General features: G+C 41.8%; 1 protein-coding gene across 3 annotated transcripts; it reads left to right on the forward strand.

Annotated features, from left to right (window-relative positions):
• Positions 1-1,888: 1,888 nt before the first annotated feature.
• Positions 1,889-26,583, forward strand: LOC116699403 (vang-like protein 2). Of its 3 annotated transcripts, none has more exons than XM_032531946.1 (8): positions 1,889-1,991; positions 12,238-12,587; positions 14,267-14,387; positions 17,285-17,892; positions 19,290-19,423; positions 20,811-20,946; positions 23,184-23,427; positions 24,071-26,583. In XM_032531946.1, exons 2-8 carry the CDS (start codon positions 12,517-12,519, stop codon positions 24,329-24,331), a joined length of 1,575 nt encoding a protein of 524 aa, XP_032387837.1. In that variant the 5' UTR covers positions 1,889-1,991; positions 12,238-12,516; the 3' UTR covers positions 24,332-26,583. The 3 variants fall into 3 exon arrangements, with proteins under 3 accessions (XP_032387837.1, XP_032387836.1, XP_032387838.1); XM_032531945.1 differs by lacking the exon at positions 1,889-1,991 and adding an exon at positions 2,068-2,638; XM_032531947.1 differs by lacking the exon at positions 1,889-1,991 and adding an exon at positions 2,068-2,484.
• Positions 26,584-26,719: the final 136 nt, after the last annotated feature.

A 26,719-nucleotide genomic window follows, 5' to 3' on the forward strand; every position in this document is an offset into this window, starting at 1 on the left:
AGAAATTAAATTGTAAGGAGATGACAAAATACTGGCAATCATTTGTTTATTTTTGGAGTTCCACAATCCCGGTTGATACGTTGCTATCACTGTAGCATAGCAGCTAATCACACAGAGAAAGCCTGATTGTCTGGCTTTGGATACATGACACCAGTGGTCCTCAGCCTTTTTACCTTTTGACCCCTTAAACATAGTAGTCCATGATACTTTCTACTCTCTGAGGCTTAAAGAGACCAAACTATCCACTACTTCACAAAATGCAGAGATTGTTTTTTCCTATTTTTTTTTTTATTTCAAACAAAATAAAATATAAAAACGCTAAGTCTTTAGCAACACACCAGAAGGAAAAACACTATTCATAAAGTGTTACGAACATGTTCAGTCTGTCCAAAAAGGAGCGGGGTAAGCCGACGCTTGTCATTCCTAGTATAGTAATATTTTGAGATAACTAATAAACATTAAAAACACACCTACCAAACTTTTTTTTTTTACATTTTGCGTCAAACAACCCCTTACCCTCATTTCCCCCAACTGACACCAAATCATGGAATAAACCATGAAAGACGTGTAAGTTATACAAGAAGCATGGAATCACTGTTTTTGGTATCTAACTAATGTAAAACTAAAGTATTACAGGATCATTTATTTCTTCCAATGTTTCTTTAGTTTGGAAAGAGGTTCTTATATCTAAATGTCTTTAAATGCTGCTGGTATGGACACACAGATCCACAAAGGTCGGACTGTTTGATGATGACAGTGGTGGAAGAAGTACTCAGATCTATTACTTACTAAAACAAATACTCTGTTACAAGTAAAAGTCCCGCTTTGAGAATGACACTTAAGTTACTAAGTAAAAGTACGTAAGTAGCATCATGAAACTGTACGTAGTAGTTATAAAAGTAAAAAAACTCAATGCAGAAAAAGTCTCTCATTTTAGGAAGTGTAAAGTATCCAAACAGTTGTGTGTTTAATGGTCTAATCATCTCAGATGGACTTGTAGGCTGCTACATCGTTGGCTAGTTTATAATAAAACATAGTATTTTATAAGCTACATGTGTTTTGTGTGCAAAAAAATCTCAATTTGTAAATTAACTAGGGTTACACTTTACTTGAAGGCATCTACATACAGGGGCGTCAGACTGGGGGGGGGGGGGGGGGGGGGGGAGAAAGGGGACTGAGTACCCAGGGCAGCTGAACAGCTGTGGATGTGGGGAGGGGCCCGTAGAAAATAGTGCTACGCCCCTGTTTACATAAGAGTGATATAATAATGTATGCTTTATTAATCCCACAAGGGGAAATTACAATTTACACTCTGTTGTTATTACACTCATTACACACAGGTATGGATTACACACACATGCTCAGTACCTATACATGCACTAAATGGAGAGATGCCAGAGTAAGGTGTTAAAAACAACAGAGTGTAAATTGTAATTTCCCCATGTGGGATTAATAAAGTATACATTATTACATTTATTATTATTTATTAAAGCTGTCAGATTAATGTAGTGAAGTAAAAAGTACAATATTTCTCTCAAAAATGTAACTGAGTAGAAGTACAAAGTGGCATGAAAAGACTGAAGTAAAGTACAAGTACCTCAACATTTGTACTTTTGAGCACAGTACTTGAGTAAATATACTTAGTTAGCCTACATTCCACCACTGGATGATGATGAGGAGGATGATGATGATGATGTTGTTGGTTTTTGAGGGTTTTTGTCGATCAGCAGCTCCATAAACTGTTCCCGTAAACTGTTTTATGAGCCAAGGAGACCTCTTTACTCTGCCATTATTGTGCTGTCCCCTCGCTGTCCCAGAGACAGATGAGATGTGTGCGGTAACAGACGTGTTGTGGCCGTTTCACAGGCCTGTCCCCCAGGGGGAAACGGAGGAGGGGCCAAAGCGGAGCGGAGGCGGGGCGCACGGTGCTACGGCCGTGTGGAAAGAAAGTGGAAAGTGAGGAAAATACCTGAATGGACAGTCTGGAATAAGTAAGTAGTCGTTTTTTTTGTGTGTGTAAATCATGTCTTTAACTGCAGCAGCTCGTGGTGGTTGTGGGCACGTGTGCGCCGCGTTAACGCAGAAGGAGAAGGGGAGGACTCGGGGCGCCGGGAGATCTCCGGTTTCCCCCCCCAAACAATAGTCGGTAGGACGCGATGGTCGCCTCTTTATTACACCGCAGGGAAGTTTAGGACCCTCGTCGTCCCTATTGTTGTTCTCACCGCGGCCACGTAGCTCCGCGCAGCGATCGGAAACGTGGGAGGGGGAGTGATGTGTTTCTAAATGTTCCTGGAGGAGAAGACGGCTTCAGAGAGAGATGCGCATGGAGAGAATGGTCGCGTCTAGTTTGATAGTAACTATGTAGGCCGACGTTGTTTTTTTTATTGTTGTAATTTTCTCCATGGTGACTGCTGGGAATCTGAGTGCGTCCTTTCATTTTAGCGCGAGGGCGTCCCGTTTGGAGGAGGAAAAGGCGGAAGGAAGGTAACGAGCATTTGGATCATTTTGGCATCAGGACGCGGCCAGTGGGGCCTGGGAGTCTCCCATTGTCCTGCCCTGTACTACAACACCCTCTTGTTTCTGTTTGGAGGTCGCCCAACTCTTTTCTGTTGGCCCTAAATGCTCCAGGCTCCTCACAGTGAGTTCGCCCTTCGGACCTCCTCATTGTACGTGCGGGCTATTGTTACACTACGGATGCTCTGACTCTTCATCCATGTTATTTTATCCACCAGTGGGAAGCTAAAATGTGTCCAAATGGCGTTGTTGCGCCATTCAAATGCCAACTGAAAGAGTGAAATGTTGCTGCAGTAACATTAGCAACAGGCCCTGGTGTCCTTCATGTACCTGCTGCCTTTAGAACTTCTTTATTTTACAGTGAACATTAGAGATGGGGGCTTTCTGTGCGAGGAATAAACTGTAGCCTACTGCTAAAACAGGACTCATGAGAGTGAGACAAAGTACCACATGAAACTGCTACCCGTGGGACTCTTATAGTGATAAAACAGCACATAAAATCCCATGAAGTAGCAGGGGATCAGTGGAAACTGAATGTAAACTGGAATTGTACACTGGCCTACTATCACAGCACAGTAAGTAGAGCTTCAGCTAAGCTAGGTCCAGAAATAGTGAGAAGTTCCAATCAGAGTAATTTTCTATTTGTCTTAAACCCGAATATATAACATTTTCTGCTATATGATCATATCCTCACATGTAGGAGGCCGGACCAAACATATCTATGTCTGACATTTCAATGAACCAAACAATTCACTGATTAGTATTGTTGGCAAATAACATTCTGTTGATCCACAAATGAGTTGATGGACTAATTGTTTCATCACTACTGTTCAGCTGGCCGCTCACTTCACCCCGATCACAGAAAACAGAAGTTCACCTCTTATACTCCCACGGTTTGGTTTATTAACCAATAAAAGAACAACAAAGTCCTGGGCGACCAAAGTTATTAAGATGAAAACATGTATCCAACGTCTGATTTCAGGAATACTGAAAGCCATCCAATGATCTTTTAAGCAAACAGTTTACATAACATTTTATTCAATTAGCAGATCCTAGATGATATATACTGTACATCTGTAATCACATCTGGTTTACAACATTGTTAACCCTTGTGTGTTCCAGTCCAGATTAAAAATCAGCCCTTTTTTTTTTAAGCTTTTAATCAACGTTTTTAAGTTTTTCTTACATTTTGCTTTTTTTCAATGTTGTCACTTTGTTGACGTTTTCAACACTACGTAACACTAACTTATTAACTTTAGTATTACAATTATTTTCGGAATTTATGGTCAATAAACCTAATTTACTGGAAATTATACCTAATGTTTGAGTTAGAAAAGCAGAAATTAGGAACTATTTAGACTAAAATTAAAGGAATGTATGTTGATGGGTAATTACAGACTGGAATATGTCAACTTTTACTCCATACTATTTCAAAAACACTTCCATTTTCTTTCTCCAAATGCTTTATATTGAATAAGACGCCCCAAAATGAATGAAAGTAGAGATCTGTACTTCCCTAAAGAGCGTTGTGTGGAATCAATCATGTTATTTTGGGTAGTTAAAAAGAACATTGATATAGGGAAAACGGGTCAATTTGACCCGAGGACAACATGAGGGTTATGGTGCAAGCTAGGTTGATCTCTCAAATGGAGCCCTTAGTTTATAAAATGTCAAAACCTTTATGTTGGATGTCGGTCATAAGTTCCGGAAGCCAAAGACGAAATCTTTGAACGTCTTGTTTTGTGGAACCAACTTAAAACTATTCAATTTACATTAAAATAACACAGAAACAAATCTGAGAATCTAGAAAAAGCACTAGTCAGTTATTAAAGTCAGGCATTCGACCAACCAATTATCTGATTAATCGACTTGTTAGTTGAGCTGGAACGCAAACCCTGATGGAATTAAAGGAGAAAGGTAACACGTCGCGGTCTCTTTAGGTAAACTGATGCAGGGCCGCGCGGAATCTACGGACGCAGATTAAGGAAATTATTTCCACCGTTATTTTATTGGACAAATTGAACACAACATGCACCATTACAAAGAGAATAGTTACATTTTAAAGGTTAGGTTTCTACTGATACTGAACTTACCGTAAAGTTGCAATGTTTTTCCCATTGAGCTTTTATTCTGCAAGATGATTTGATTTAGTATTTATCTCGTACAATCAACAATGTTGCAAATGAAAGAAAAAAAATTAAAACTACAAAATTAAAACACAAACCATCAGAATTGACCAAAGACCAACAAAAAGGATAAGTTTGAGAAGGAGCAGGCAGAAGCATACAGCTTATTAGGTCCGGCCTCTACTTCCCAACATCATATTATTACCAAACAATTACATATGCAGATACAGCATACAGTGTTTCAGGTCTTAGAATAACTTACAACAACACCTTTACATTACAATTCCATTTCTATGTTTTGGTCTATTCCTTTCTGTATTGATTTTCTTAATCTATTTTTGAAGTGAATGATATTATGGCTCTGTTTGATGTCATTGTTCAGTCCATTCCATAAGGTCGCCCCACAAACTGATATCGCGATGACAAAAAGGATTTATTGTGCAGCCCTGGTAGAAAAAATAGTTCCCAACAAAACGTGTTAACGTCTGTAGATCATCTTGTGTAACTGGGTACGCTGCTCCCTGAAAGGCATGTTGTTGTCATTTCTAAATGCTTCGAGAACCGCACGTTAAATCGCACTCAGCAGCAGATATCTCAAAACCCTCTCAGAGATGCAACTAAAACGACATGGCTAGACACAGCCAGAAAGAGGTAATAGTGTTCATGGTTTGGGCAAAACTGACCCTCAAATATGTTTGTCTAAGTGGATTTATTACAAAACCTATACGTCCCACACTGTCTAATGGACCAGAGTCCTGTATCTGAACCACATCTCTCTGATCGGACCACTTCCTGCCTCCTCAATACTTTGTTTGGATACGAAGGCCGATAGTGTGAGGAGGTCTCATTGAATCACGGCCCTGAGCAGAGAGCAGGCCTGTTGGTTCAACCATATCCTGTTAGATATGTGCGCGCACACACACACACACACACACACACCTGCTACATGTGTGCACAAAGGCTGACAGTAGCAGTTGTCTTGTTTTTCGCTGGTTTTACTGATGTCGTCGCAGTAGTGGGTGGTGTGTGTGTGTGTGTGTGAGAGTGTGTGTGTGTGTGTGGCCCTGTGGTACTGTGATGAGTCTCTTCCCTTGCTGGTCCCTGGGTGCGTGCACGCTTATTTTCACAGTTGGTGTATCAGGCCTCAAATGGCTGTTGAATGGAGCTGGTCATTTCAGCGATGGCCCAGATTGCTCTCCCACCCTGACAGCTGCTGTCTCAGCGCCAGCAGCTTGAAATGTTTGATGACAGCTTGATTTCTTTTTGCCTTTGGGAAAATAGAGGCTGTCAAATCCTACATCTGCTTGTTTCAACGCAGTGTGGCGCAAGCTTTACATTTACAGCACTTCAGAGGGCTTTACATAATGCTTAGGAGGTTAGATCAGAAATGCAGGTATTACCAACCAAAAATATGGATAGAAGTCATTCTTAAAAGAAAGAAAGAGGTGCATGGTGGACAGTGGTGGATAAACATGAGCACTGAAGATTTAGTCAAAGGCCATGGGAAACACAACAGAACTTGTGAAAGAAACGAGACATAGCTTTAATATTTGTGAATATTCATTTTAAAAACCAAAATCATAATTAGGGCTGGGTAACGTTTGAAATGTTTCAGTACTGGTGCCAGTGCAAGACCCTTTAGTGTTAGTGCAGATACCAAAACAAAACTAAAATACAACAATACTATACACCCACGTTTAATGTGTCTGTACAAAGAGCAGCCAAAAAACTTTGATTAACTAAAATAGACTTTAATTTATTATTTAAATAAGGAAATATCTGACCAATGCATAGGTGAACACGCTTCAGAAGCATCTGATGCCAGTTTTTGATAGTTGGCGCAAGTGAAACGCCATTATTTACTGTATTATACCCGGCCCCAGCTGATGTTTTATTATCCAGGTGTACAGGTGTATTCATGTCTATAATTTCTTGTTTAAAGTGACGTGTCTATAAGCACCAAGGGCATGAGGAGAAGAAGTGTACATTCTACAGTTATACACATTTTTAAAAATCAGTAAGAGGACATACCTGCCACCTGCCATAGTGAAAATGTCTTAGGTCAGTGGGTTTTTGGGGGAGGACTTTGGATTCATTATCACATAGTGTTTCTAAAATACTGGCTAATACTGGCTCTTTGTAGAAGGGATCTTATGTGATTATAATAAAGTAGAGAACAGTTATCTTTGTATGTAAATGAGAGATTTAAAATGGCTTCATACTCCCTTTGGCCCAAGCCAGACGAGCCCCTAAGCATGGCACCAGTAGGCATGCATTCCAACATCATTACTGTTTAATCTCAGACCACACACCTACACAGCCTGTCACTAAACTGGCCTGTTGTCTTTTAAATGCAGCGCGGAGTCAAGTGAACAAGGGTCATTTTCTGCTTTTTTTAGAAGTCAGACTTTGACTTTGAGGCAGGGCTGAAATAAACGACTGTTTGGTTAAGAATGGCTGTCCAGGAACAGAAACTGAGTACAACGAATAAGGAAATGAATTAGTGTGTTCTTAGAAGAAGCCGATCCAAAAACCACAAACAGGTTATGGTTTTACAGAACAGGCTCTCGCTTGTGTTCAGACAAACCTTTTTATACGCTGTGGATTAATTGAACTTTAATGCTGCCGACTGATGGCGATGAGAAGAGTCCTGCTGGCGCTCGTTAAGTAGGCCATAGGACACTGGGATGAATAGGAAACCTTATCCATGTCAACACTGGACCACACCCCTTTAGATCAGGTCCTCTGTCATATTACCATTGCCAGACCTTCCTCCACAGCACTGCGGAGGAAGGTCTGTCTAGTCCGCTGAGCATTCTGGGATGGGAGAAAAACATGCTCTGGTTTATTGGCATTTTCTTTAAACCAATCACAATAAATTGTCTTGGGCAGCTTAATGTGCCACAAATGATGGCGCCTCTGCAAAAAAGTCTCAAGAAGGAACTTGTTTTGGCAGAACATGTGTACATTCAAAGGTTGTTTTAGTCGTGCAACAGAAAACTCCGATTGGACAGATAGTCTAGCTAGCTGCCTGGATTTACCCTGCAGAGATCTGAGGACCAGGAAACCATAGTCCTCAGAAATCCAGCGGAGGTTAGAACGCCAACACAAAGAAAGAGGAAGGTAGCGGACATCCTGCAGAATCTTCAGCAGCGCCGGAACAATCCCGGAAATGAAACGTCGATATAGACTATATTATTACGAACAGACAGGCAGGCAGGCAGACAGGCAGACAGGCTGGCAGACAGGCAGGCTGGCAGGCAGGCTGGCTGGCAGGCAGGCAGGCAGGCAGGCAGACAGGCAGGCAGGCAGGCAGGCAGGCTGGCAGGCAGGCAGGCAGGCAGGCAGGCTGGCAGGCAGGCTCGTCTAAAACTGTAGATGCAGTTGATGAAGTAAATGAGGTTTTACCCAGCGCTGCTCAAGGATCAGGGGATCCTTTTATTATATATATACAAACTTTTATATTTATTTCATACACAGGCCAACACCAGAAAGGAAATATTATGACCTGATACATACGTATATTATAACCTGATATATTTGCTCATATCATCCTGCCCTTGTTAGGTTATCTGAGGCTAGATTGCTTTGCTCTATTCTAGAAGTGTGTGTCATTTTGAAAGACATGGAGGTGCATGTAGGCTCCACTTTAAAAAGACCACCCTAACCACTTTCATACCATGTGTGTCTCATTATGTGGATTGCAGGTCAAAGGTATGTGTGACATCATGTTGGCTTGATAGCTGAAAGGTTAGTGCTGAATGTTGATGTCATTCCTTCAGAATGAAAACAAGAAGAGCTTCTTTGTGAAGCCTCTGTCCCCCCCACGCTGAAATTCAGCAGTCACAGAGAGAGAAATCCATGCAGAGATCCAGGTTCCTTCAACCACTGCAGCCTCAAAAGTCTAGAATACAACGCAGCAAGTAATGCAATGTTTTTTTTTTAACTAAGTAATATTTGCATAATCATTTAACGCATCATACAATTTACAGTCTTGTCAGAAAGCTTTATTTATTGTTATCTACTAGTGCTGGGTATTTATTCAAATAACTCCATATAATTTGTGTTTCTTTCTTTACAGCACAAGATATTAGACACCTGACTATAATATATCCTTCTTTGAACATTTATTTACTAATCACAATAATCCTTTGTGTCATGGTTATGATAAGGGCTGCAACTAACCGTTTTATATGTTCTTGATTCGTCACAATTTCTTTAAGACCAAAGTGATGTCCAAAAATGATTTGTTTTGTGCATCCAACAGTCAAAATCCCAAAGATCTTTCATTAAGTCAGATCCCTGAGGACACCTGGATAACTGTTAAAAATAGAGCCTGAAGCAGATCTTTTAACATCACCCATGCCCAGGTTTCTGGGTTTTTACCTATTAATCCTGCTTCATGAGACAGATTGCAGAACATGATATATTGACAAAAACTTGCAAGAATACCATACATTTGTTATCAATAGTATTTGTCTGTTTTTTGTTTGATCCCCCAACTTATCATCCAAAGTCATCCATCCATCAGGATCATCTTTTGACCATTGTTCTGTATCTCAAAAAACATTTGCAAAATGTGCTTGAAATGTACTGTATTCATGGTTCCCATAGGATGAATCCTTTTGTCTTTGCTGACCACCAGATTGCCCTAAAAATCACTTTGGACTTTCTTGCTCTCCAGAGGATTATCTCTCCACCCTTTTGCACACAACATACCTCCTAATATAAGGTTAAGAAAACCTTTGGATTTGAATGACTTCTCCTTGAGTGTCACCCTCAACAACCTTTAGTTATCTGCACAATATGCACAACATGTTTGCATTTTAGCGGCCACGGGTGGGATTTAGACTTCTATTCATGGTACTTTTTAATTGCTCTCTAAGGCCTTTTCGATACATATGGGCCCTGCATGGCTTTGGCTATAGTAGTTATAACTAATGAGAGAGACATTTAGTTTCACAGAGCATCCTGACAGATGTGTGGAAGTCATGATATGCAAACAAAAACACTTCTGTAATTGCCCTATTTCACAAGATAGTTTGAGATTGATAACAGTAAATTATCTAATGTGGTCTGACTCCTGTTGCAGTCTAAGTGCTTTGAAATGTGGACACTATTGCTGTAATTGCTTAATTGCTATTTTTACGAGACAGTGGTTAAACGTTGAGGCCAAGTGATGAATTTAGATTATTATTTTGGTCAATGTTTCTCTGTGTTTGAGGGCAAGTTCCAGCTAAGCTTCCACAGCCATTAGATAAAAACACTGTTTAGATTTAGTTTATTGCCGGTCTAAAGTATGTGGTTTGTCTGGGAATCTGCAAGCACTCTCCCTCAGCCCATTTCCTACTTTACCCCCACTTAAATCTGCTTCTTCATGGAAATCTGCAGCGACTATCGGAAGACAGATCTTGATTCTCTTAAAAGTGCTTTTTCAGTGTCAGGCAACTGTACAATAACTAAAATATGCGTTTGGCTGTGTTGTGTGACATTCAGAGAGCAGATCCCTCTCTGTTGGAGAGTTTAAAAGGCATAAAAGCACAGTACCACTCTGTACATGAGATGCTCATTCCTTTGCCATTACTAAAGATAAAAGCTTATGATGATACAGCAGGAAGAGGCTGTTAGTCATTTGAGTTTTGTGGTTTGGAATAGGCATGTTGAGGTTTTGCACATGGCTGCAGGGATCCAGAAGCTTCTCCAGTCTGGTAAGACTTAGTGGGTTTATTGGTACTGAATGCTAGATTGTTAAAAAAAGGGAGTATGATGAGGACAAACTTGAAGATATCCCACAGACGGATTCGTCGCTGGGCAGCATTTGGTGTGATGGGAAGTGGATTTTAAACACAATGGCATTGACGGAGCAGAAAAACCCCATTAAGTTAAACCAGGACCCTGTAAGACAGTGATGGCAGCAAACGTCCCTCTCCATTTCCCACAGAGGTCCAATCAAAGCCAGCAAGCGTCCTTCGCCCTTTATCAATTAACCAGCATATGACAGCCCAACATCCGTCATGCCAACACTTTTATTTTGGCTATTTTTCGGCAGCGTGGAGAACAGAGTGTCAGAGGGCGGCGTAAGGTCAAGTTACCACGGCAACTGTCAGCCTCCAATCCCCCTCCAGCTGAACACCCTCTTTCATCGCTATGGCAGCGGAGAGGCCCTGTTTCCCAGGGGACGAGGGGAGTGCGGGAGGGAATGTGAGACGGCGAGAGGGAGGGAGAGGGCAAACAAGTTTTGTGAAAACACAGTAATCCAATATGGCCGCCATTGTGTCCGAGCTAACGGCGGCTAAAGCCGGCTTCTTGGTGAGAGGGGATACAGTCGTGTGATGATTAACCTTGGCCGAGAACCGGAAGACCAAGTGATTTAAGAACGCTGAGCTGAAACTAAAGGCTCACTTTGATGGGTTAATGGGTGTCGCTGGGAAGATCACAGTACTCCGTGTGCCCGGGGGAGAGGTTTGAGTCCCACAGGAGCCAACAACCACGTCCATGGACTCTTACTTTAAAGAGTCATTTTATATCACATTTGTCAATTCAACTGACTAATGGCCATGTTGGACTGATACGCCCTCCTGAATCCTGCTACTGATCCTGATAGTCTCTGAGGGAATATCTCTGTGCCAATGTTTGTAAATAGTATCATTTTCATACTTGAACTTGTCTAATTTTTGTGACTGGCCTAAAACATTTAAGTCATTATGGTGCATCAAAAATCTACATTTAAACCAGTTCTAAAACAATTTGCAGAAACATTGTTTTTAGAAGAAAAAAGTGCTTGAGGATTGTGAGGATTTGCTGCTTTTCTCTGTTTTATATAATTGTAAATTGACTGTATTTGGGTTTTGGGCTATGCTGGACAAAACAAGCTATACTAAGACGTCACCTTTTGCTCTGGGAAGTGAGGGAGATTTTTATTTTACACTTTATGGAAAAAAGCTTAGTTGCTTACTAGCCCCCCAACATAGTAATGAAATTGTCAAATCGTATTTAGTTGCTTTTTGTAAATCAACATAAATGCCTTCATCAAAGCCAATCAAAATCTTAAATTGGCAGAGTTTGTGATATCAGTAAATATTGTATCGTTGTCCAAAGAATCGATTAGGGCTCTACATTATATCCTTTTTTATCGTCAAAGGAATATAAACTGGCACTATAAACACATCGGGAAGGCTGCGACGTATCTGCGACGTAAAAGACACTCTTAAGAGATTAATTTTAATTTTACAATGTACTAGTCATTCTTTTTTTTAGACTTTTTTTTTGCTTCAGTGTTAAATCAAAGAATGTTAGAAAAAGGTTTTCCTTTCATTTAACAATCAAGTTGTTGTATTTTAGCAGAATGCTGAAAGCAGCAGAAAGACAGAACTGAGTACACTCTAATATCTATATTTATCGCAAGTAATATCGTAATCACGATATTTAACAACTCATATTGTGCAGCCCTAGAATCGATTCAGTATTGTGATAAAACGTGAGATTTGCAGCCCTAGTATTTTAATGTGTTAACCATGACTCTCTCTCTCTCTCTCTCTCTCTCTCTCTCTCTCTCTCTCTCTCTCTCTCTCTCTCTCTCTTTGCCCATCTCTTTCAGATCCAGCCCGCTCAGCTGTCCCCTGCTGTGACTCTCCCACCCCTCTTCTCCTCCTCGCTGTAGCCTCCCCCGCTCTCCCTCCTCCCTTCTCCTGCTCCCTCCTCATCGGCCTCCAAGATAGATACCCTCAGGAGTAAGGTTGACCTGCTCAAGCTGCCCCTGGCTCTCACCACCAAGTCCATCTCTGAACGCAAGAGCCAGCTGGGAGGAGTGGGCGAGCAGCGCCGCCCGGGAGGAGGAGGCGGAGCTCGTAAAGCCCGTTCACCGCCCACCCGAGACATGGACAACGAGTCGCAGTACTCGGGCTACTCTTACAAGTCCTCACACTCCCGAAGCTCCCGAAAGCATAGGTGGGTGTAACACAGATTACATCATTTTAACGTCATTTTTCTCTTGCTGCCTTTTTACCAACAACCCCTTCACTCAGGAACATTCTTGTCATAGATTTAACCATTTATTGCAACAAATGGAAATACAGTTATGCTTGGCGCTGATGGCTCTACTATTGATATTTCTCCCTGGACCAGCCAAGCTGCATGCTCAGCCACATGCTGAAACCCCCCTGGGTAAAAAAAAAAAAAGGGTGAGCCAAAAGAAAGACATGGAAAACCATTTTAAATTTTAAGTCATGTTAGAATCTGTGGAGGTAAGGGAGGCAAAATGTTGCCATCAGCAGTGAGTGAAGCAGCGTCAGTGTGGCAGTAGTCTTCCATTGCCAGACCTTCCTCCACAGCGCTGCAAAGGAGGGTCTGGCTAGTCCACCCAGCATTCTGAGATGGGAGAAAACGTACTGTGGTTCATTAGCATTTCTTTAAACCAGTCAAAATCGTTTTTGGTGGCACTAAGCGCCGCACGGAGCAATGGTGCCGCTGCAAAATAGTCTTGGAAAAGAACTTGTTTTGGTGGAACGTGTGTACGTTCAAAAGTAGATTTAGTCGTACAACAGAAAACTCAGATTGGACAGATTGTCTAGTCTGGATTTACCCTGCAGAGATCTGAGGAGCAGGTGACCATAGTCCTCAGAAGTCAACCGGAGGTTAGAACACCAACACAGAGAAAGCTGGAGGTGACAGACGTTTGGTTGAAATGAATGACATCTGGCGGCCATGGGGCAATCCCGGGAAGTGGAACGTTGTGTAAATGCTAGTGTAGCACGGTTCAGTGAAGAGGGAGTCACATTTTAAAGGACTGCCTCGATGTGAGAATAGCTGTGATTGGTGTGTGTCTGATAGGAATGATAACTCAATCAGCGGGCAAATGATTTCCCTGTCCTGCATGAACTAACTTAACTCTAAGCTTAATTTAATGTATTCAAGGTCTCAGGTTTCAGTACTTTTTTTTTTAATACGTTTTTTTTCCATTGGTGGAGATCATTTCATGTACAGTTTGGTATGCACAGGCTGCCAGTTTAGCTTGTTACCAACAAACAGGTATCATTCATTCTCCAACTCCAGCTTCTAAACATTTAGGTTTAAATTAGGTAGAAGTCCTCAATATGTTACGCAATATACATTTTTTAACAGCAACATTCACAACTTAACTGGTGCCAAAATTATACTTATTATTCTAGTTATTGTGCTACTTTGTTACGATGTTCAGGATTACAGTGTTTCCCCCCAAACTTTCAAAAATAAATGCTTCAATAAAACCAAGTGCATGTGCAAAGAAAACCATTCATCTCCAAAGTATCTTGGTAATTTTGTAAAATATAAACTGAATCATGAAATGTTCTTTAATTGTTTGAGATATTTATGATATTTTTAATTAATAATTTTAATTCCCCTTTGGATTCACGGAAAAATGCAGAACACAGGTTTGGGTACAACTGAAGGTACAGCCAGGGACGTTTGTTGTATGAATGAGGAGTAAATCTGTTTTGGCATTCTGTGGAACTTCAGTAAAAATGTATTACTGCTGGTTAATACATCACAGCCTAAACATCAAAACATTTTTCACAGTTACAGTAAAAATAAATATGTGCTGCCACACCTCCCGTAACCCAGAGTGTCGCTGTGCGCTTGCCTTCCAGGGATCGGAGGGATCGCCACCGCTCTAAGAGCCGAGACGGCAGTCGTGGAGACAAATCGGTTACCATCCAGACTCCTGGAGAGCCGCTGCTGGATGCAGAGTCGACCCGCGGAGATGACCGGGTCAGTCACACAGCTTTCTACACACGCTTATGCATTTAAAAACCACACTTATTTATCTGCCAAATATTAATCACCTCTGTTATTGGTTGGTGGTCCCAAAGGTGTCAGTGACTTTGTAAACATTTTGTTTGGTGCTTTAGCTCCTTTACCAACTAGCAGAGTTTTAGTCAAGACCCCCTAAACCATAACCAAATCAGAATCACCAAGACCAGAGTGTATTGAGACTGAGACAAGGCCGAGACTTTGTGGGGTTGAAACCATCTCAAAACCAAGACTTTAAGGGGTTGAAACCATCTCAAAACCAAGACTTTAAGGGGTTGAGACCAAGTCAAGACCAAAACCAAGACCAGTCCAAGTCTCACACTAACCCTAACCCATACTAGATCCCTGAAACATACAGCATATACACAACCAGCTGATATGTATAGCTCATATTGGCTAAATCTCTTAGAGTGAGAGGTAGTCTGAGGTAGCTCTGTGGAGGAAGGGATTCTGGGATGGTAGAAAAACATCCTCTAGTTTATTGGCATTTCTTTAAACCAATCACAATTGTCTTGGGCAGTGCTAAGCACTAAATGAAGCCACAGTGCCGCTGCAAAATAGTCTCAGGAAGGAACTTGGTGTTAATGAAACATGTACGTTTAAAAGTAGTTTTAGTCATGCAACAGAAAACTCTGATTGGACAGATAGTCTAGCTAGCTGTCTGGATTTACCCTGCAGAGATCTGAGGAGCAGTTAACCATAGTCCTCAAAAATACATCAGAGATTAGAACGCCAACACAAAGAAAGTGGAAGCTGACGGACGAAAAGGAGGACATCCGGCGGAATTTACGGCTGCTATGGAGTGTTATCCCGGAATTGGCACATCATCATCATCATTTGACAAATATCAAATTAGAAATGAGTTATTGGTTGCATTTGAAGCAGGATGTTTAACATCCAATCACAGTAATGATGTTAACACATAAATCAGACAATGCACAGGCCATTTAGTGTTATCCCTGCAGTTGTGGTCTTGACCGGTCTTGGAATAAAATGCGGTGGATTTGGAGCCGAGACCTTCAAACAGCTAGCCTGGGCATCGAGTAATAAAAGTCACCCATCTCGAGGGGCGGCTTTAAGCGTGCATTTGAAAATCTGAAAATTTGATTACACTATGACCAATCACAACAACACACAGGGTGACGTATCCAGCGCCCCGTACGCTTAGCTACCAGCAGAGCCAACTGGTAGATTAAACTGTTCTGTTTAGCTCCCCTCTGGCCCGCCTTTATCAAATACACCGATGTGATTGGTGCAGCTCGGCTACAAGGGCATAGTTAATGAGCAGCATTACTAGATGCCGGAGTAACTCGCTGAGATCAAATTGTTCTCGCGAGAACTCTGAATTTCCAGGATATCAAACAGCGGTTTCAAGACTAAATTGCTTTTCTCCTATCAAAAATGTTGTTCGCTATGAACATTCCTCTGATGTCTCAGAGGAGCTGCCAGTCACTGCATTGCAGTCTGTCTGGTCAGTCAGTTGGGAAAGAGCAGGTGTTGTCTGGTGGTGTGAGTCTTAAAATACTGAAGACGTATTATACTAAGTTTAAAGGGCATGTGTACATTTAAGAGACTGAGGATGTTTGTTTTTCCCTAGATGAAGAAGTTGAAGAGTTGTCTTTCTTTAAATAGTAAAGAGGCATTTGTATTTAAGCCTAACCAACCTGTCACCCTTCTTGGCTTGTGTGCCGGCCCACGAATGGCCACATGGATACAGCGGGGTTGATTTCTTATATAACTTCATATGACATTTGAACATTTCTGTAATTATGACTGAGTTTGGGGACTCTAATATTTTTTCTGAATTTCTTTTCAGAAAGTAAGGAATAAAATGTCTGAAATAATGCTTCTACGTACCTGCTCAGGCTCTCTTTACCGCCTAAACATCTCTTTCATATAAACATCTTGAGTTTCTGCCCTGATGCAGGAAGGGTTATCACCAGTTGTTTGTTTGATTCATTAATTATCCAAATATATTTTTGGTAAAACATGCAGAAAAACTCAGATAATCTTGTGTTTCTTCATTTTAATTTCTTAGTTTTTGTTGAGTTCTTGTATTCAGCATGTAGAGATATTTTGTAGGTTTTAGAGACCGGTGGTTCTTTACCAAGGGGGGTCGCCACATAGTTGGAGAGGGAAAAAAATGAAATAACATATTCTGGACTGGGGAATGGTTTTTACAGTACTGATTTAGTCAAAATCAGCAGGGGAGGAGCGTAGAAACAGCTGCTTACAGCGGTCTGCAGCTCGTTCTCTCGTTGTTGAGTGAGGGTGGCGAACACACACCTCATTATTCTGGGGGGGTCGAGACTCTAAAAGGTTGAGAACCACTTTTATACACAGTGGAAATTAACCCTAAGCACACATGAATATTTATTCAGATTCAGAAAACTCAAGAGGCAATACGTCTTTACAGTCTATCCCATCCATGTAGTAAATAATAATTATTATGAATGACATTCATATGGCGCTTTGTCATTGACATTTGGGGGGAGGGGGGTATTCTCTAACACCACCAATATGTAGCCCCCACCTGGGTGATGCATGGCGGCCTTAGGACGCCAGACTCTCACCACACATCAGCTCGGCAGAAAGGGAGGGGGCTTATGTTTTTAGTGGTGGGGGAAACCCCACGCAGACATGGAAAGAACATACAAACTCCACACAGAAAGGCCCGGGACAATCAAGGATGAACCCGGTACCTTCTTGCTGGGGGGCCACAGTGGTAACCATTGGGCCATGCTGCCACAGTGGCCCAAATAAGAACAAGAGTTATGACAAAAATCAGCATCCACATCAACAAGACAACATTTTTTTATTTATTTTGTATTACTATCTTCCTCTCTGTCCAACAGGATGATAACTGGGGTGAGACCACCACAGTCGTCACCGGCACCTCAGAACACAGTATCTCTAATGAGGACCTGACCCGCGTCACCAAAGAGTTGGAGGAGTCGACTCCGCTGGAGTGCAAGCGCTTCATTGGCCCGGCTCTGGGATGCTGCCTGAGCTTCTTCGCCCTGGTCACGCCGTTGGCCTTCCTCATCCTCCCGCAGGTGCTGTGGCGGGACGCCCTGGAGCCCTGCGGGACGCCCTGCGAAGGCCTGTACGTCTCCTTGGCCTTCAAGCTGCTGGTCCTGCTCATCTCGTCCTGGGCGCTGTTTCTCCGGCCGCCCCGCGCCACGCTGCCACGCTTCTTTGTCTTCCGCTGCCTGCTGATGGTGCTGGTGTTCCTGTTCGTAGCGTCCTACTGGCTGTTCTACGGCGTGCGGGTGCTGGAGCCCAGGGAGCGGGACTACAGGGGAATCGTAGAGTACGCTGCCTCGCTGGTAGACGCCCTGCTCTTTATACAGTACTTGGCTCTGGTCCTGCTTGAGGTCCGACACCTGCAGCCCGCCTTTTGCCTCAAGGTAGTTCGGAGCACGGACGGAGCCAGCAAGTTCTACAACGTGGGCCACCTCAGGTTGGTCACACAATGGCGAACATAATGATACAGTTCTTTGTCGCTGAACAAAGATGAAAAGAGAATTAATTTAACCCTTGTGTTGTCCTCAGGTCAAATTTGACCCGTATTTAAGTTTGGATGGATAGTTCCAGACACAAAACAGGCTGTAATTGTGCATCAACATACATTCCTCTGATTTGAACTATTAGCTAAAGTACAAAGTAATTCATAATTTCTGTTTTTTTTTTTAACTTAAAAATCAGGCATAATTTAAAATGAATATGAGGTTCATTGACCATGAATTCCAAACATAAGTGTAAAACTAGCGGTGATAAGTTGGAATGAAATTGGCTAAGAAGATGTAACACAGAATTGGACAATGTATACTTTATGCTTTCTAAAGCAGACCGGGCCAGTTTTGACCATGGTTGATGGGAAGGTAAGGGTTTAAATTAAGATCAGGCTACACTCTTTAAAGAGTATGTTGTTGGGCACCCGGGTGGCTCAGTTGGTGGAGCGGGTGCCCACATGTGGAGGTTTGCTCCACACAGCGGGCCTGGGTTCGGCTCCGACCTGTGGCCCTTTGCTGCAAGTCATTCCCCCTCTCTCTCTCCTTTCACTTCTTCATCTGTCCTGTCATTAGGGGCCTGGAATATTTTTTTTAGAATTTGAATGTCATTATAGTTTTTGCTTGTAGAAACAGGATACAATCCTGTGTAACAACATATTCTATGCTGGCTTTCATGCGCGTTTACTGTAAGTACATCTTGGGTCTTCCGTAGTTCATTCAGCTTCAATTAGCTGCTGGGGCCCCATTAACTCTCTGTTCCTCCTGTCCTCGTTGCTGTATATAACATATTTATATAGTTTGCCTATGCTGGAATACTACTTGGGCCTCAAAAATCTAAATATACAAAAAATAAGCAAAAACTTGAAGATAGGGAGAGTCTTGACAGTAAATTGTTGCTCTCTTCAAGTCAGGGCCTCGTTATCAGAAATTAAAGACGTTTAGATTCAATTTGCAGAATTGCAGTTGACACAAAATAAACCTGGAGCGGGGCCCGGTGACTTCTGGGCTCCTGGTGCACTGGCCGTGATACAGTAAACAATAGTTTGATGTGATATTATAGATCTAGATGCGTATTTTGTTTTAAAACTGCCTTCATCAAATGTATGAATACAAACTGGGTTTACAAATCTATTGTATTGCATTTGACTTTATTTTAATAGTGAGTACAACATCTGAACTGAAGACATTCCTTTCTGAATGGCTGCCTAGATACAAGAAACTTGAAATTGTAGAGCTATTGACTGTTATTAATCCTGAGTGTTTACAGTTTCTAGCATGTCTGTGTGTGCAGTCAGCAGCTGATGGTAGACCTGTACTTACTGATGATTGACACGCTGTGTTGTAGTATCCAGCGGGCGGCTGTCTGGGTGTTGGACCGTTATTACAGCGACTTCTCTGTCTACAACCCTGCCCTGCTCAACCTGCCCAAGTCCATCCTGTCCAAGAAGATGACCGGCTTCAAGGTTTACTCCCTGGACGGTAAATACAGCTTCTTCTTCTGACGCCAGCGTTTCCCACTTTCACAGTTGCCAAGGGATACGTGGAAAGATTGGATAAAAAGAATATATACACATATCAACATTAGGTTAAAGTAGAGCTGGGCGATATGGAGAACATCTAATATCACAATATTTTTGACCAAACACCTCGATATTGATACCGCAACGATATTGCAGTGTTGACTATTGGTGCTTTCACCATATTTACACAATGAGATTTTTTATAAATAATCATCAGTAATGTAGATATAATGACTAAGTGGGTAAAGGTTAATAATAAAACAGTTACAACAGTCTGGTATGTTCAGAAAATGGCACAACTTTACTGTAATGCAGCCTATAAAACCAGGAAAAGACAACACTTATGCCATATTACAATATTATGATATCCAAAATCTAAGATGATGTCTAGTCTCATGTCACAATATCAAAATAATATCAACAAAATGCCCAGCTCTAGGTTAAAGGGTAACTACTTCACTGACTGCCAATCAAAATCAAGATCCCCGGCCCTCTGGAGCTCTGTGTGACGCTGTTGCTTGGAGAAGGCAGGGATGTCGGCCGCCAGTATACTTTTTTGGTTCATGAAATGTACGTCAAATCATGAATATCTAGGATATTACTACAGAGATTCCTCTTACGTTCCTACGTTGCAGTATATTAGTGTATTATGTATTATTATTACATACGTTGCCGTTCAGCAGGATGGATGCTTGCATTGTTATGAATGAATGAATGAATGAATGACTAAATTATATTTTATTTACGTGTCATGCCACTAAGTGACCCATCCCACACGGAATTACATGACACCACTACAAAAGGCATTTCCTCCACAGCTTCCGGGCCAGGCTCCACACACAACATGCTCTACTTTGCACAAAATATAGAATAAAGAAAACATATTACAGCAGCATTAAAACGATAGCGTGAGCCATAAATTTCCAAGTAAAACTTAACATTTCATACATAAAAAATACATAAATAAACAGGGAATGCCACTTCCAGGCAGAGAATCATCGATACAAAGCCGTCTTTCTTTCAACCCATGCTTGTTCTACAAAAGTCTGCGAATAAAAATGTTTAAAAAAAAAACACAATAACAGATCTATATCATAACTCATCTCTTCTACTTCAACTTTGTTAAATAATATGGACAATACAAAGCAAAATTTACTTTATAATTATATTCATGTTATAGTCCTTGATCGTGGTGTGGACGGCCCTTAAACCTTAGATGTGATACTCAAATGTCAAACTGTTATTTTGCTTTCTCATTCACTTGAATATGAGCATGAGCTAAATACCTGAAATGGAATCTGCTAATCTCCCCCCCCCTACCCCCCTCTCCATGTGTTGTCTTGTAGAAAGCACCACCAATAACTCATCGGGCCAGTCCCGGGCCATGATAGCAGCTGCCGCCCGCCGGAGAGACAACTCCCACAACGAGTTCTACTACGAGGAGGCCGAGATGGACCGCAGGGTGCGCAAACGCAAGGCCAGGTCAGACACACACGCCTTACTTAGAAACATCTGCTGGGATCTGACAGCAGCAGATTCACTGTGATGTGGGATTGGTTGAGGGAGCCTCTTAAAAAAACTATGTATTGTATGTTTTGTATTAAAAAATGAATATTGACAGATATATAATACAGTCCCTGACAAAAGTATTGTCGCTTGTGTACAAATGGACCTGAAGTGCCGCTGAAATATATTTCTAATCAAGATTTATTTACAAGAAATGGCTCATTTTAATTCCAACAGCTTTTGTAATAATGTTTCAGTGCAAAAAAAAACTGTCAAAAAGTATTCTAATATTCACAGCTTGGTAAAGCCCATTGAGTCAATTTTTGCAAAGACATAAGTGTTGTCGCCTTGTCATATGAGCTTCACCTGTGACTAATAATGGATCAATCAGGTCTCAGGTGTGTATAAAAACAACCCCAGTACACTAGACCTTCACAACAACTGCAACTAGACATCTGCAAACATGCCTAAGATTCACCCTGAGACTAAAGTTTTGATTATCAAGAGGCTGAAGACCAGATCCACTGCTGATGTGGCAGACACCTTCAATGTGTCTCAGCGTCAAGTACAGAGGATTAAAAAAACATTTGAAGACACTGGAGACGTTTTTGACAAGCCCGGGTCAGGCAGACCCCGCAAGACAACTGCTCGAGAGGACCGTTTGTTGGCTCGAAAATCCAAGGCCAGCCCATTTTCCACTGCAGCAGAGCTCCACCAGACCTGGTCCCCTGAAGTCCCTGTGTCCACCAGAACGGTTTGTCGGATTCTGTCTCGAAATGGCCTCCATGGTCGAATCAGTGCCCAGAAGCCAGCACTAAACAAAAGACAATTGAAAAACCATGTGGCATTTGCCAAGGCCCACAGCCTGCTAAAAGGATGGACGCTGGAGAAGTGGAAGAAAGTGGATTTTTCAGATGAATCTTCTGTTGAATTACACCACAGTCGCCGCAAATATTGCAGGAGACCTACTGGAGCCCGCATGGATCCAAGATTCACCCAGAAAACAGTGAAGTTTGGTGGCGGAAAAATCATGGTATGGGGTTACATGCAGTATGGGGGTGTGCGAGAGTTCTGCAGGGTGGAAGGCAACATCAATAGTCTCAAATACCCAGAAATCTTAGCTACCTCTTATATTCCCAACCATAAAAGAGGCCAAATTCTCCAGCAGGATGGTGCTCCATCGCATACTTCCATCTCCACTTCAAAGTTCCTCAAGGCGAAGAAGATCAAGATGCTCCAGGATTGGCCGGCCCAGTCACCAGACATGAACATTATTGAGCATATGTGGGGTAGGATGAAAGAGGAAGCATGGAAGACCAACCCAAAGAATATTGATGAACTCTGGGAGGCATGCAAGACTGCTTTCCTAGCTATTCCTGATGACTTCATCAATACATTGTATGAATCCTTGCTAAACCGCATGGATGCAGTCCTTCAAGCTCATGGAAGTCATACAAGATATTAAATTTGGATCTCACAGCACCACTATTTACCACCACATATTTTATTATTTGCAGTAAATTTGTTCAATTTCTGTATAGGCAACAAGACTTTTCTCTTGCCAAAATTAGACCTTTCTGTCTTGTTTAAATAATAAATCTTTATTTAGTGAAACTAATTTATTTCAGTGCAATGAACATCATTTGGGAGGGTTTTAGCTTTTCATATGAGCTATTTCTTACACCAATTGATTAATTAAAAGTCAGGTTAATAGCAGGTGTTTCTACAAAATAGATCAGCGACAAGACTTTTGTCTGGGACTGTATATAATTAGATAAACTTCTGAAATTGAACATTGCACTGTGTGTCTGGGCTCTACCCAACTACACAAGTCGTCCTGCAGGTATCGAGCATGTTGAAAGTTGGGAACAGCAGGTCAACTTGTGTATTTGTGTATGACAGTTTCAGTTTGAAGTGAGCTTTAGTAGATTTGATTGCTTTGAAGCTGCGTTTTCACGTGTGTAAACAGGCACTGGCTCTCACATATCTTCATTGTACCTACTAGCTGTTTGGGAATTAATGAAGAAACTCTGCAATTACACATCTCCTCAGTTTGCTGAGAATCTCCTGGGTAATGTTTGGGCCTGTCTGCCATACAGCACAGACAGTACAGATTCTCAAGGGAAACTGTCAAATGCTAGCTAGAGGTCTCATTGAGAAATAACCGCGTAGCTGCTGAGTCTGTAACGCTGCTTTTTCTCCACCCTCTATAGGTTGGTCGTGGCGGTGGAAGAGGCCTTCACGCACATCAAGCGTCTCCATGAAGACGAGGTCGTCTCGTCCCCCAAACACCCGAGGGAGGTGATGGATCCTCGGGAGGCGGCTCAAGCCATCTTTGCCCCGATGGCGCGAGCCATGCAGAAATACCTGAGAACCACGCGACAGCAGGCCTTCCACAGCATGGAGAGCATCCTCACACACCTGCAGTTCTGCATCACACACAACATGACGCCCAGGGTAAAAGAATTAATCCCTTTGATCTAGTTTAACAGGCAACTCAAGTATTAGCTGTGTTTGACACTGTTCCCTATTGCCACAATAAGTACACTTATTTGGAATTTGCCATGGCAAAGGTTGCATACATAAACAAACAAATATATTAAACATTAATATGAAAGAATCAATTAATAAAAAACAAACCAAATATATATACATACAAAATAACTGTTAACTGCATAAGAGTGCAGAATTTGTAAAGAATATACAGTATATGCAATGAAAATAGTGCACTATGTAGCATGTTCAAATTCTTAGCGGTTCATTTCATTCAGTATATAGTCTAGTATAAAATACCCACAATGCACAGCTAATTGGAGCATACCTGTATCCCACATTTTACTCCCATATACCACAATAATATTTTTAAGTGTAGTATCCGAAATCTCATTTGGTCATTCCCTATTTAATTCACTATTTAATAAGCACTTCATAGGGAAGAGTGAGTGAGTGAGTGAGTGAGTGAGTGAGTGAGTGAGTGAGTGAGTGAGTGAGCGAGTGAGTGAGCGAGCGAGCGAGCGAGCGAGCGAGCGAGGAAGCAAGCCACAACTACGGTTTTCCAGTGTTTCCCATGGTAACTAACCTGCTACCTGGTCCCTGTCAGGCGTTCCTGGAGCGGTACCTCTCCCCGGGCCCCACCATGCAGTACCAGCAGCAGAACGGCAGGGGGCGCCAGTGGACCTTAGTGAGCGAGGAGCCGGTGACCTCGGCCCTGCGCCAGGGTCTGGTCTTCTCCCTGCGACGCCTGGACTTTTCCCTGGTTGTCACGGTGACGCCGCTCCCCTTCTTGCGGCTCGGGGAGGAGTTCATTGACCCAAAGAGCCACAAGTTTGTCATGAGGCTGCAGTCTGAGACCTCTGTGTGAAGGCATCCCCCCCCCCCAACCATGCTGTCCTCTCTAGGTGCTTGCTCCTGCTGGATGTGGACGGGACATGTGGGAGGCCATGTGGCCCGCTCCCCCATCCAAACACCCTCCACCTGTTCCATGATCATCACAGATGCTCTGATATCAAACTGGGATCAGCTCAACGATTGTTCAAACCTGGAATCAAACGGATGCCTTGACCTTTTCTTTCTTTTCCTGTGTTGTAAAATCTTTGTCTTTGTAGAAAGAGGGGGGACTTTTTCTCTTTTTCGCTCCCTCTGTTGCTGTAACCACTGGACTGCTGACACAACACATGAATGCCAGATGAGGGGGATTACATCATATGTCACTTCCTCTTTCTTCTTAACCCCAGACTACCTGGAGCTCAGCTCTGACTGCAGCGCTGGTGTACCACTGCCCGTCGGTTTCCTCTCAGAGGATTGTTTTGTTTCGAATGACGATGACTGTTTTTTTTATATCAAAGGGTGTGACTTTCTATTTTGATTTTTTACTTACAGAATGTAGCATTATGTGCTTTGAATTAACACGTGGCTTTTCATTGGCCTAAAGGCCAAAAGTTCTTCTATATCTGACTGTAAAGAAAAATGGAAGTACATTCCTAACTTACTCTAGACTACAGAATTCATGATTGTCTAAATATGCAGGTTTTGTTTTATTCTACACTGGTAATTTTTACTATTAATTTTACAGTTTAAGCAAGAAGACTAATCAAGGACCCCATGCTATAATTCTGCAATCTGTATATGCTTATTTGACCTGGATAAGGATGTTAAAGCATAAGCCTTGAGTATTATTCTGAATTTTCTTTATTGTCAACAAATCCCATTAAAATCCCAGAAATCCAGCGGTGTGTTAGAATGTGTTTTGATACTTCCTGACTTCCCTACCTTGTCTGGAAGTCTGACGTCTTCTTCTTTAAAAAAAAAGCGTACACTTTAATTAAAAAAAGACTCAATAATTTCCCTAAACAGCTGGGCACAAACACAAATACAACGAGTAAATGTATCACGCACTCGGCACTATTTTAAAAAGCGGACTAATTTTCGCTGTTGAGTATTTGTATCTCCAGGAAGTGTATGTGAGATTAACTCAAATTTACCACAGTGGCCATGTTCCTGTAACGAAGCAACATGTCGCCCAGTGCAGCGCTGTGGCTCACTGATGTGTTCTTTACGCTTTTATATTAGGCTTTGGATACACAGACAACACTTAGGAGGTTAGGAGGAGCAAATCATTGTTTTTTTTTGTCTTTTAATGGGATTCATTGAGAATAAGAAAAGTAAAGATTATCTCCAGACTTATCTTTTAATGCGTAATGTAAATGCCAAACTACTAACATCTGGAGCTTGTCTGTAGTTCAATGGGATTTGATGTCAGCCAGGTGTGCATGCAATATTTTAAATTTGAGCAGATTTAAAAAGGAGGAACAAAAATGACTCATCAAGTTAAATAAGTCAGGGTGCAGGTTATATGTCCCCCACGCAATATTTAGATGAGCTAGATTTGCTAAACCTACGCCCTTGGGTCACGGTCTATTCCGGGCTTTTTAACAATGTACACGTTAAGGAATTCAGTTCAGGAAGCTGAAGTTAAACTATGAACCAACATCTGCTATTTTTTTTTAAATTTACTTTTAAATGAATTTTAACACTTTTAGGAATTTCAACAAGAATCCGAAACCAGACGTGTGATTGTAACTCCCCTCTGCAGCAGCAGCAGCATTAGCATCACCACCTCGCCTTGTGCCACGAGCTGAAACAAGCACAGGGAAAACGCTGCCTCCATCCCACAGCCTTACTCTCCACATGTGGAGGACCAGCGATGGGGCACATCTGTCCTCACTGAATCCTCCTCCAGGTCCTGAAAAAACTTACTGTAAAGCCGAAACTTGCCTGATGTAGACGCTTGAGCCGATACGTTGCATCTACCCACAGTTTGACTGACTGTCTGCTTTTCTTTCTGGTGAAAATATGGTTTTAAAAGCCATTTTACATTTGCAAAAAAAGAAAAAGAAAAAAAAAAAGATACCAAATACCAGGGCCAATATGTATGGCATTTCATCAGAGTGGTTCAAAAGGCTGATGTTTATATAAAAAAACAAGCATGCCAGAGTCATTTGGGGCTCCAAAACCTTTTTATAATAACTTGTTTCCTCTCATTTTGAAAGGTGCCTAAGTTATGATGATGCAATTTTCCGAATGTTTTCACATTCAAAAAACAAGTGACTTGTAGATTTGTCTTGTATTTTCTCCCTTTTTGACAACTGTAGCTCGTTTAGTGTGATAGGCCTTTTCCATTATTAAACCATTTATTCCTTATAAGGCTTCTTTTTTGTTGTGGCTTATTTTGTAGCGTGGGATGTTGATG

This window comes from Etheostoma spectabile, chromosome 12 (genome assembly GCF_008692095.1).
Source record: "Etheostoma spectabile isolate EspeVRDwgs_2016 chromosome 12, UIUC_Espe_1.0, whole genome shotgun sequence".
Lineage (NCBI taxonomy): Eukaryota > Metazoa > Chordata > Actinopteri > Perciformes > Percidae > Etheostoma > Etheostoma spectabile.

What these genes read in the sequence shown, in the direction of transcription:
- LOC116699403 (XM_032531946.1), top strand. Translation starts at nt 12,517, where the DNA reads ATGGACAACGAGTCGCAGTACTCGGGCTACTCTTACAAGTCCTCACAC. An exon ending in CGAAGCTCCCGAAAGCATAG is followed by an intron (nt 12,588 to 14,266) that starts GTGGGTGTAACA and finishes CTTGCCTTCCAG; the next exon opens with GGATCGGAGGGATCGCCACC. An exon ending in CACACAACATGACGCCCAGG is followed by an intron (nt 23,428 to 24,070) that starts GTAAAAGAATTA and finishes GGTCCCTGTCAG; the next exon opens with GCGTTCCTGGAGCGGTACCT.